The sequence below is a fragment of the Gouania willdenowi genome, chromosome 10 (assembly GCF_900634775.1).
Source record: "Gouania willdenowi chromosome 10, fGouWil2.1, whole genome shotgun sequence".
Lineage (NCBI taxonomy): Eukaryota > Metazoa > Chordata > Actinopteri > Blenniiformes > Gobiesocidae > Gouania > Gouania willdenowi.
The window spans coordinates 12,557,605-12,570,042 of record NC_041053.1 but is presented as its reverse complement, the minus strand read 5'-3'; the positions used below and the strand labels follow the sequence as shown (position 1 = coordinate 12,570,042).

The following is a 12,438-nucleotide window of genomic DNA, read 5'->3' as shown; positions in this document are numbered from 1 at the left end:
AGAATGAACAGTTTTGGCCCTAAAATTGAACCCTGTGGAACACCACATTGTATGGTTTGGCATTTTGATGTGTGTTCTTCAAAGTCAACATATTGTCTCCTATTTGTCATATAGCTTTTAATCCATTTTAAGGCGTTGTACTTTATTCTGTAATTTTGAAGTTTTTGTTCAAGAATATCATGATTAATTGTGTCAAAGGCTTTTTTTAGGTCCAGAAAAATTCCGAATACAAATAGTTTTTTTTCTAATGCTTCTCTTATATTCTCCGTGATGTCAATTATAGCCATTGCTGTTGAACGTCCTTTTCTAAATCCGTATTGTCCTTCATGTAGTATATTATTGTCTTCTATAAATTTGTCGAGTCTGTTCATAAACAGTTTTTCCAGAATTTTTGATAATTGTGGTAATATTGATATAGGTCGATAATTAGTGAAATTCCATTTTTCTCCACCCTTGTAAATCGGTCTGATTTTTGCAATTTTCATCTTTTCTGGGAAAACCCCATTCTTGAATGATAGATTACTTATATGTGTTAATGGCGGGGTTATTTCAGCTGTTATGGTTTTTATTAGACTCATAGTTAGATTATTAACATCTCTGGATTTTTTTGAGGTACAGGTTGTGATTATTCTGTCCACCTCTGCTTCTGTTACTTCTTCGAGTACAAGGTACTTATCAATGTCTTTCTTCTCATTGTCAAAATGGTTCCATTTAAGTGTTGGGTGTTTATTTATCCCTTTCTCTATGTCTTTTCCAGTATTTATGAAAAAACTGTTGAGTTCTTGTGCTATTATGTTTTTATTGTATTCTTTTACATTGTTTATTATAGTTCTCAAATACACCTTGTGGTGCCCCTGGACACATCATCAGTGATGTAACCTGGGATCACAGGGGGTTTCGGGTCTTTCAACAATCAGACCCCCTCCTCCAGGCGACCCAACTGGGGTTGATCAAGCCCCAGCTTGTGCCCAGGTAGCGCTACCCTACGTGCCACTCCTCTCCTCTTCTGATCCACAGCCACCTTGATGCCACTTCTGCAGCATCTGTAGCCAACTTGATGGCCTTTCGCTGGCTGGCTCCAGCAATACCCAGCATCTTGTAGGCCCTGCAGAGAGACTGGCCCGCAAATCCTCTGCATCCTACTTCGATGGGTTGGCATCTTGCCCGCCAACCATTGCTCCTGCACTCCTCCACTAGCTCGGAGTACTTAGCCCTCTTCCTCTCATGGGCCTCCTCCATTCGGTCCTCCCACGGCACAGTAAGCTCCAGAAGAACTACCTGCTTGGTGGCTACTGAAGTAATCACAATGTCTGGCCTCAAAGTTGTTTTTGCGACCTCTTCGGGGAACTTTAGTTGCTTCCCCAGGTCAACCTTTAGCACCCAATCACGCGCCGTTGCCAACAGGCCAGGGGAGGTATTTTGGGTGGTCACTGCAACCTTCTCCCCAACTCTGACGAAAGTGATGCTCTTCTTCACTGGGCGAAGGCTCTTGCTGTGGCTAATCCCACAGCAGATGGAATTAGCTATTGCCTTAAGGACCTGGTCGTGTCTCCAGCGGTAGCGCCCTTCACCCAGGGCTTTCGAACAGCAGCTGAGGATGTGCTCCAAGGTTCCTCTCCTCTGGCAGAGGGGGCAAGCCGGTGTCTCTGCCTTCCCCCAGATGCAAAGGTTGGATGGGCTAGGCAGCACGTCATAAACCGCCTGGATCAAGAATTTGATTCGGTGGGGCTCAGCTTTCCACAGCTCGGTCCATGTGATCTTACGCTCCAGCGCTTGCTCCCATCTCATCCAGGCTCCCTGCTGCTGCATACCCACCATCTGGCTGGCCCGCTTCTCCTCTAGTCCTGCTCGCACCTCCTCGAGGATCAGCGCCCTCCTCTCTCTCTTCTTTGCTTTATTAAAGTGAGTTCTACCACTACCCAGGCCAGCTCTTCCTTGTGCCACTTTGCCCACCAGTACCCTCTGCCGTACCCTAGACTCCGCAACGTCCACGGCCACAGCAGCTCTCCACTTCCGTCCCGTCCGGACCTCAATCCCAGCCTGGGCAACCTTTGGGTCACTAGACTCCCGGTATTGAAGCAGCTCCCTGGACCGGGTCACCATGAACTCTTCACTTAGGCTGCTCATAGGGAGCTTCAGCTTGTTGCTTTGCCCATATAGGGCAATGCTGCTCAGGCTTCGCGGCAGTCCTAGCCACCTGCGGAGAAACCTGCTGACCCTCATCTCGAAGCCTTCCACTGTTGAAATGGGGAAATCATAGACCAAGAGGGGCCAGAGGATCCGAGGGAGAATGCCATGCTGGTAAATCCAGGCCTTGAACTTCCCAGGGAGACCAGACTTGTCCACCGCGGCCAACCAGGTCTCCAGTTCCTGATTCGTTGATTGTGTGGAAGCTGCGTCTCTCAGGCTACAGTTGAACACCTTTCCCAGGCTCTTCACTGGTTTCTCTGTTAGTGATGGAATCTTGGTGGTGTCAAGGGAGAAACTAAACTTGCCAGTGACCTTCCCTTTCTTCAGCACGAGGGACCTAGACTTAGCTGGCTTAAAGCTCATACGAGCCCATGAGATCAACTCCTCAAGGCCACTTAGAATCCACCTGCAGCCTGGGACAGATGTCGTTGTCACCGTCAAGTCATCCATGAAGGCTCGGATTGGTGGCTGTCGGACTCCGGACTTACTGAAGGGCCCCCTGCACTGAACTTCCGCAGACTTAACCAGCATGTTCATGGACAGTGCAAAGAGGATGACAGAAATTGTGCATCCGGTGATGATTCCCTTTCCGAGTTTGTGCCAGTCTGAAGTTGTTGATCCAGAGGAGACTCTCAGGCTAAAGTTGGAATAGTAGTCCAGGATCAGATCTTTGACCTTCTTTGGGACGTGGTGCCTGTTTAGTGCCTCTTCGACCAGCTTGTGGGGTATGGATCCATAGGCGTTTGCAAGGTCCAGCCACAACACAGCCAGGTCGCCCTTGTTCTCTCTGGCTTCCCTGATGAGCTGGGTAACCACACCTGTGTGCTCCAGACACCCGGAAACCTTTGGGATCCCTCCTTTCTGGACCGAGGTGTCGATGTAGGAGTTTTTCAGGAGGAAGTCTGTCAGTCGCCTAGAGACGAGGCTGAAGAAGATCTTCCCTTCAACACTTAGCAGCGAGATGGCTCGGAACTGGTTGATGTTCTGTGACTTTTCCTCCTTCGGGATCCACACACCCTCTGCCTGTCTCCACTGGTCAGCCACTTTGCCCTTCCTCCAGATTACCTTCAGGATCTTCCAAAGCCTGTGGAGTAGCCTGGGGCAGTTCTTATACACCTTATAAGGTACTCCACTGGGCCCCGGAGCAGAGCTTGCTCTGGCCCTTTTGACCACTTCCTGAATCTCCTTCCAAGCGGGCTCCTTCCCGTTGAAATCCCAAGTTGGTGCAGGTGGATCAATTAGGGACCTGCAGGGGCCCAGGTCTTGCTCTCTGCAGGAATCGCTGTAGGTCTCCTTGAGGTAGTGGTCGACCTCAGCTTTGGAGCAGGTAAGTTGGCCACTGCACTTCTGCCCTAGCAGCTGCTTTGTGAACCCAAACGGATTTGCAAGGAAGGCAGCTCGCTTCCTGGACCTCTCTTTCCTCCTCCTCCTGTGCCACTCTGCCCTTCTCAAGGTCATCAGCCTCTTGCGGATTATGCTGCGCAGCTCTGCAAGAGGTTCCTTCTCCTCTTCACTTGCTGCCTTGAACTGCTGCTTTAATCTCTTTAGTTCTTGTCTGAGCTGATGTATCTTGCTAGCTCTGTTGTTCATGATGTAGGGGAGCTTTACTGTTCGTTTCTCTGCTAGCCCAAACTTCTCTACTGCTAAGCTGATGATGATTGTCGTCATCGCCTTGAGGCGTCGATCAGCCTCCCCTTTAACAGTTGCTTCAAGAATGGTGTCTGCAACTTCATCGAATTGGAGCCACTCCTTCTCCTTGCTAGCTAGGGGCCACTTCACCCGACGATGTTCTGATGTCCCATGCACATCTGGTGCCAGCGTCACGTGGAGGCTCCGGGCACTGTGGGGTGACTCCGGGCCAGGCTCCTCCGGCGTCTCACCAGGCGTAGTTCCTGCGCGCTGTGACTCTGACTCCTTTTGCACACACTTCATCTTGGCCTGGTGGATCCGCAGGCCATGTCGGTTCTTGCATCTCTTGCCACATATACATTCCATAGTCGTTGTCGTGTTACCATTGCTATGTGTCGTTATCGTTTGATCCGTCCGATGGGATTCTCTTCCACCCCCCCTCTCGGGAATCCCTGGGGGTATCTCTCTTGTAGGTCGATCTGTAGCTTGATGTGGGTTTCTTCCTCTCAGAAGATGCAGCTCGGGATGCAACCCCTGACTGCCCCGGTGCCGTCTTTCCGGGCTGTCCACTGTCTCTCCAACTGTCACCAATCTGTACTTGGTCGTCAACCAGACTATTCCTGGTAGTCACTGGTGGTTCCAGTAAAACAGTTCTCAAATACACCTTGTGGTGCCCCTGGACACATCATCAGTGATGTAACCTGGTCTGCATTTTTTTCTTTGCATTTGCGCATGGTTATGTTGTTTATTATTTCCCACAATTTTTTGTTTTTATTCTCTTTTAATTGTTTTTCATAATATTCTCTTTTTTTTTCTCTTAGTAAATTATTAACTTTGTTTCTGTATTTTTTGTAACGTACTTCTGCTTTTAATGTTTTTTCTGTTATATATTTTTTATATAATATGTTTTTCTTTTTGCATACGTTGGCTATTTTCTTATTAATCCATGGTACATTGTTTATTTTACTTTTGGTTGTTATTTGTTTCAAAGGGCAGCATTTATCGTATATTGTCGTTATTGTGTCTGTAAATGTGTCATACGCTGTATCTACATCTCCTTCCTTGAAGACAGTTTCCCACGTCTCTCTTTTTATCTGTTGTTTAAAGTTTTCTAGTTGTTTTTCTCCTTCCAGTCTCCTGTATGTCTGTGTGTTATGATTTTCACGGTTCTTCTTCTCTTTTGTGTTTAGTATCATAAATATTGGTAAATGATCAGAGATGTCATTTATTAATATACCACTCTTTAGATCTGTGTTTTGTATGTTTGTGAAGATGTTGTCTATCAGTGTTGAGCTGTGTTTATTAATTCTGGTTGGTTGCGTTATGAGAGGTTTTAATCCATTTGTGTACATGCAATTGGTGAAGTCTTCAATGTGTGTATTTTTTAAAGGATTTAAAATGTTTATATTGAAGTCTCCACATATCAGTAATCTCTTATTTTTAATTTCTTCTATCATTTTAGTTAGTTTCTCATTAAATATGTCTATTTTACAGTCAGGTGCACGATACAAACAACAGATTATTATCTTACGTCCCTCTGGACTTGTAATTTTCACTGTTATACATTCCATTACTTCTTCCACAGTTAAACTCAAAGACTCTATAATCTCCATCTCTATATTTTCTTTTATGAATAGTGCTACCCCTCCTCCTGGCTTATGTAATCTGTTCTTATAGACAAATTTATATCCTTTTATCATAAAATCCATGCCTTTTTTTTCTGTCATCCAAGTTTCTGATAGTGCTATTATATCAAATCTATACAAAGTAGAGATGTAATCCTTAATGTCTTCAAAATTTGCATACATACTGCGACAATTACAGTGAACAAGTGACAGACCTTTTTCCTTCTTATTTTCCACTTTGAAGTCATTCTCTGTGTAGTAATGGCTGTTCGTGTATTGTTTCCAATGTGAAAAGTTGTTTGGGTCCACTTCGTCTACTTGATTAATCTCCCGTTGTTGATGTTGATGATGTTGTGGATGATTTTTAGTGATTCTGTCCATATCCATGATTTTTATCAGTGTTCTTGACTTTTAGGTACCTCATTCGTATTTTTCCAGGTCTTCCATCCTTTGGAGTAGAACGGGTTTTCCATTTTCTCCTCCTGGGGGTGTAATGTAAATCCTGCAGCCTCTGGTCCAAGTTTTCACAATTTTCCCTCCTTTCTTCAGTTGGCGTGCTTTCCATGCGATACTTGCATTCTGCTTCGTCAGGTTCTCGTTCATAAACACCATCGTTCCCACAAGTTTTTTTCCTTGTTTCATTATTTCAGCTTTATATTTCACGTTGGTAAATGTAATTTTCACATCTCTGGTGTCTTTGCGTTTTGGCAGCAGCTGGCAGTAGTTGATGTTGTCTGGGTTCACTTCAATACCTTTCGAGTCCAGGTAATCAATCACCTGTTCTTCAATCGATTTTTCGTCTTCGATGGTCGGATCCTCTGTTTGTCTTGTTGCACTGGCGTAGCTCCTTGGCCTTATCTTTAGGCCCGTGATGATGACATCCTTTTCTCTTTCTTTTCTTTCCAAATCTTCAACCCTCGCATCCAGCGTTTTTATCTTTTCAGCATTCTTTACATTTTCTTCTTTCAGTACCTTGACATCATTCTCCAGTATTTTCAATGATTTCTCCAGGGCATTCGTCATGTTCTCCATCTTCGTAGATAGTTCCTGTCTTAAGGACGTGAAATCCTGTCTCATGTCCTTAATCATTTCTTTAAGCTCTTCTTTGAAGAGTTTAAAGTTCTCTTCCATTTTTGTTGGCATGTTCTGGGCCCAGTTTTCTCTCTCTTCAGATGCAGCTGGTCGCTGCTCGCTGGTAATCAAGGTCGCGTTATCAGACGGGAGTATAGCATTCCCGGAGCTCTGAAAACACGTCCGCACTCTTCCTTGGCTCAGGAAGAACTGTGTTCCATGCCACCTTCATTCCTTATACCCAATATCAGACTATTCTGCCATATTAATACAGCCAACGGTTCGATGCTCACAGCAAAGAGCAGATGACTTAGTGTCATCCTGTCGTACAGTCAAGGTTAAAGAAGTCTGAGCAGCAGCAATTAGCTCTTATCTGGGACTCCTGTAGATAATTCTGACCCAATCAATAACATTTTTATGGAATCCCAATGTTGCCAATTTTTAGTACAGAAAATTCCATTTCACCCTATCAAAGTCTATCTGTGCATCAAGTCTAAGCACCATAAATGGTTGAAGTCTAGTCTTTGTGGTTGAAATCATATTTTTTTTTATTTTTTTTTTTTTACCTTGTCTGCACATGCTGTCGAAGGTTAACACTACAAGAAGTGCAATCTTTTAACAGCAATGCATATTTTATTATTGCAATTAAATAAATTTATTTATTTCATTGCATAATTGTGACCGTCACCAGCCCTCCCTAGGGAAGGGTAAGAAATACTTTATTAAAGGGAGGAAGTAAAAGAGAGAGGGCAGTGTTACACCAAGGTGAGGGGTTGGAGGGGGGTGGGGAAGTTAACAGGGAAGAGGGATACAAGATAGGATATAGAATGGGTGGGGAATAGTTGTTAGGTTTTAAGTGATGCGATGTGAAATTGTGGTTGTGTATATTGTGCTTATTGTTGTGTTGTCAAGCCAGTTTGGTGACCAGTGTGCGGTTTAGGAATAATGGTGGTGGCTGTGAACAGAGGAAGAGGTGAGTGGAAATTCCATAAAACAGGTATTTGGGAACAACGTGTCGAAGGTTGAGCCCAGTATGAGTGTTATCCCACAGCCCAAGGCCAGTGCATCCATGACAAATGTATTTCCAAGAACCGCCACTGCAAAACCCAAGAGCCGCCCCCGGGCCCGAAGAAGCAGTCAGGCCAGCAGCAAGAGCAGGCAGCCTAAGGGCCCCCGGCGACCACCCCACGGCCAAGCAGCCCCCCGAACGCCCCCAAGATCCCAAGCCGAGAGGCAGCCATCGCCCCCCCCATACACACCCGAGAGAGCCCCAAGGAGCCAAGGACCCAGCGCACCACGCCACCGATCCCACCCCCAACCCCCAGACCCCCCACCCCATCGGCCCCCCCACCCCCCCACCCCACCCCCGCGCCCAACCCCCCGAGGGGAGGGCCCAGAGAACTCCCTGCCCGAGGCCCCAGCGGAGGAGCCGAAGCCCACACCCAGCAGACGACCAGAGCCGCGCCGAACAGGCAGCCAGCGGGCACCCGCCGGCGAGCCCAGAGCCAGCAGGGGCCCGACCCCAGGCCGGAAGGACCCGGAACGGATGCAGCACCAGGAGCAGCCCGCCCAGGGAGGACGACCACACCCCAAGCCGCATAAGGCACCAGGGGGCCGCCGGGAGTCCCCCCGCCGTCCCCCAGGCACCCCAACCTAGCCCCCCATGGCGCCCCAGATCACCCTTCGCTGATGCCGCCCGCGCCACGAGCTTCAGTTTTTTTTTTTTTTTTTTTTTTAAAGCCAGTGCGCCCCCCAAGGGCCAAGCCAGACCGCCCCGCCGGGATGTGGCCCCCTATTCCGGCCCCCGACACCCTACCTCACGGGGCACTGCCCAAGCAGGGGCCGTACCAGTAGGTACGCAAGGGCGCGGCACGCGCCACCCGCCCCGAAAGACCCCCGCCAGGACCGGCCCGGCCAGCAGGCCAAGCACCCCGGGCCCCAGGAGCACCCCCCGGGACCAGGACCCCCCAAGGGCAAGCCCCCGGGCCAAGCCCCCCGGGACGCACCCCCCACCCCCGCCCAGGACCCAGCCACGGCCCAGCAGGACCGCACAGCCCCGGACAGCCCAAGGCCAGCAGCCCAGGGCCCGCCGCCCCCCGGACAGCGCCAGCCACGGAGCAGCGCCCCCCACCGGCCCGTGAGCAACCGGCGACCCCCACCGCGGGGACGGAGGCACCCCAATGGCACACATCAAGTGCGGGACAGCAGCCCCCAGCCAAAGATGCCCCGGACCCACCCACCAGTCCGCAAACGGCAGGACAGACCCACCAGGCGGCCGACAGCAACCTCCACCACCGGAACAGCTAGCGCCGTCCCCCAGTAAACAGCATCACCCCGAGGCGCCAAGCAACCCCGCCCCAACCCCGGCGAGGACACCAGCACACCCCCAGCACACCCACCCTCCAAACCGGCGAGGCAGGCCGCCCCGGGTCCGCACACCGCGGGGCCCGCCCCCAAGGCCACCAGGAGACGAAACAAGCACCCAGCCACACCCAAGGGGAGGAAGCACCCCCGCGCCCCACCAGGCCGACACCGCCCGGAAAGACCCCGCAAGGAGAGACCCCAGCAAAGCCCCCCCGAGACCCACCGCCACGCCCGACCGCACCATCCTGATGTATTTTTACTCTAAGCAGTGGCCCGGCCACCAACAGAGGAGCCAGGCCCCCACCGGAGAGGCCCAAATATGTGAACCAACCCACCACCCTGTTATGGTGCCTCTCCATTCCCCAATGGAGAGGCACTTCCCTATCCCCTGTGTGAATGTGTGTGTTTAGTGAATGTATGGGGTGTAATTAAAAAAAAGGGGGAAGGAGGGGAGCGGTGCTCCCCATCCTGCCTCTGTGGATATATGTGTATGTGGTGTAATAGGCCGGAGGGTGTAGGTGAGTACACCCTCCGGGGGGTGGCATGTTGAGGTGCGATTAAAATTGGAGGGATTAGTATGGTAACTAGAGGTGGGAGTGCCGCCCCCACGCCACTACATAGTGACACAGGTGGCGGCCCCCTCCACCCCCAGTCCCACCATCCAGCCCCCCAAGGGTTGGGTATGGGTGTGTGGTGCATTCTGTGAATGAAATCATATTTAATATAACAGCTTGAAAGCATAAGGTCTAGGGATCGAACGAACCATGGGCCACCTTAATAATTTCGTCTTTTTAGGGATGTCTAGAATACGTCTGCTGAGCAGACCAACGTTGAAATGACGTAATGGCCTGAAGTTGAGACGACATCTCTGGCGGGTGCAGAATGAAAATTTTTACAACTTTCTAGACATCGGGCAGGCATCGGTGAAGAGCTGGGTGGGAGCGGCTGTGTATCTCTGCCTGTGTATTGGTTGAGGTTACAGGGGGCGGGGTCAATTAGCATATGTGCGAAACATTTAGCTTCAACATTTAGATTTAGATTTAATATTTAGATTTAGATTTAACATTTAGATTTAGATTTAACATTTAGGTATAGGATTAAGCATTTAGATATGATATATAACAATTAGATTTAAACATTTAGATTTAGATTTAACATTTAGATATAAGATTTAGCGTTTAGATATGATTTATAACATTTAGATTTAGATTAAATATTTAGACTTAGATTTAACATATAGATATAACATATAGATATAACATAGATATAACATTTAGATTTAGATTTAAAATTTAGATTTAGATTAAATGTTTAGATATAACATATACCATTTAGATTTAGATTTAAATATTTAGATTTAATTCTTTTTTAACTTTTATATATGTGGTTAAATGTAGGAAAATCTGGAAAATATGAGAAAAGTGAGAAAAATAATGAAAATGTGTTAGCTAAAACTTTTATACTAAATTTTTACACTTGGCACCCCATACTATTTGTCTTCTTTGTCTCTCTCTTGTCAACCAAGATTATATTTCTATAATTTTACCTCGTATCACTGCTTTACCGCCATCCCATAGTGTAAATGGTGTCACCTCTCCATTATCATTGATTTCAAAGTACTATTTCTTTTACAGTGACGTGCTGTGACCACTAGGGCTGGGTAGCCACGTTGCAAATCGAGACCACCAATGACAATTTCATATGTTTCTGCTGTCAAGTGTTAATTCAATTCAAATCAACTTTATTTGTATAAAGCAATTTACAACAAAGTCATCTCAATGCACTTATCAAAATATAAAATTGATAATAAGAAAGAAAAAACCCAACAAGATCCACATGAACAAGCATTTAGCCATCTGACAAAATCAATATCATAAACACCATTAAAGAAACATAAACAATTATTTAATATAGCCTCCATACTCTCCAACAAGATATATCTCATGACACGACAGCACATCTGTTGTTTGTGTTGGAAACACAGAAACACGGAGAAAATGACAACAACAACTCAGAACAGCCTCAGTGAGGAGCATCCACAAAGTCAATCCTTCCTTTTGTACCATTCACTGTGAAAAGTATGAAACATGTTCTGACCTTACTTTTGCTGAAAGTCTGGTAGCTCAGGTGTTGGTGTCCATCTTTTAAAAGCTGTCGTTTTTCCTCAAAACAAAGTTTCTTTAGCATCTCTAGTGCAGTCATCCACACTGTAATGTTATCCCGCCCACTAGCTAGAGAACGTAGCAGCAGCGGTCACATGATATCAATTCACTAATGCACTGTGAACGTACGTATAGCATTTAACATAGCGCGGTTACATCCAAAGGCAGCATAGAGAGCTGCCTTTTTACGTCACTGGTTGTCATTTTGGGGCACTGACTGCGCAAACACATAAAAACACGCTATGGGAACAGAGGCAGAGCAGCCGTGTGCTTTTGGGAGGGGGTGTGGCCTCCTCCTGCCTTACAGCGGAGTGAGACTGTGCAGCTGTTCCAGGAAACAGCGCTGTTTAGTAATTTGGGCTATGAAACGCACAAAATGCGGACACTTTCAAACTTATAGGTACTGTAGGCTACTGGAAATATTGAAATATGAAAATTGAAAATATGTCTCGGGGTGGGTCTCTGGGTTGTGCCTCTTGGGGTGCGCTCTCCTACCGTCTGCTCGGGGACTGGCCGCGGTTCGGTATGGAGCCGCTCTGCCTTGGGCAGGCGACTATACTGGCGGAATTGGTGTGGGATGGCGGTGCCTGGCTGGGGGTGCTTGGGTTCGCCTGCTTAATAAAGGTCGACCAATATATCGGCCGGCCAATATATCAGGCCGATATATGGACTTTTTTCAAGATCTTGAAAAAAAATTTCAATTTTTTTATTTATTTTTTGACCATCACCAGATTTCCTTAAGGAAGGGTAAGAAGCACTTTATTTTAGGGACTGCGACCAAATTGCTCGCATATGCGACTATTTTCTCAGTGTGTGCGAGTGAAAATTTGATCTGATCGCATCAATGCGAGTTCGTATGGGTGACCTTATTTTGGACGGATCTGCTGAGCACTTCATCACGTCCCACAGAGTGCACCTCTTTCTCTCTCTCTCTCTCTCTCTCTCTCTCTTTCTCTTTGGGCTGTGGGTGAGGAGATGGCGCACTCTCACGCAACTTGGCAAACTATTGAAATAAATAGTTCTTTTTTTACAGAAGCTATTCATGATTAATGACAAATAAAATCAAAATATAACAATTTGTTAACCTAAAAATAAATTACATTGTGCAATGACTCAGCACCTTCCTACTTCACCTCCTACAACATCTACAGGCCATCAACTTTCCTGCACCTGTGGCTAACCTTAAGTTTTAAATCCCTGGTAAGATAACTAAACCAACAAAAACACTATTCTGGAAGAAAATAGAGATTTTAATTGTGTGGGAACAGATTCATTTGCAATTAGCATGTGTTGACCTCACATGCTATCAAATTCAAGTTACTTTTTGTAACCCTTGAAATACATTAACTAAAAAAAATCTGCTTTATATAACATTGTGTTCATGTAAATGAAGATGC

The 12,438-nt window shown here is 46.9% G+C and overlaps 1 protein-coding gene across 1 annotated transcript; it reads right to left on the bottom strand.

The window, feature by feature from the left end:
* Positions 1 to 841: 841 nt before the first annotated feature.
* LOC114470705 (uncharacterized) lies at positions 842 to 4,292 on the bottom strand. Its single transcript, XM_028459051.1, is given in 2 exon segments — positions 842 to 989; positions 991 to 4,292. Coding segments are annotated over 2 exon segments (3,234 nt in total). The 5' UTR covers positions 4,186 to 4,292; the 3' UTR covers positions 842 to 950.
* Between the last annotated feature and the right edge of the window lie 8,146 nt (positions 4,293 to 12,438).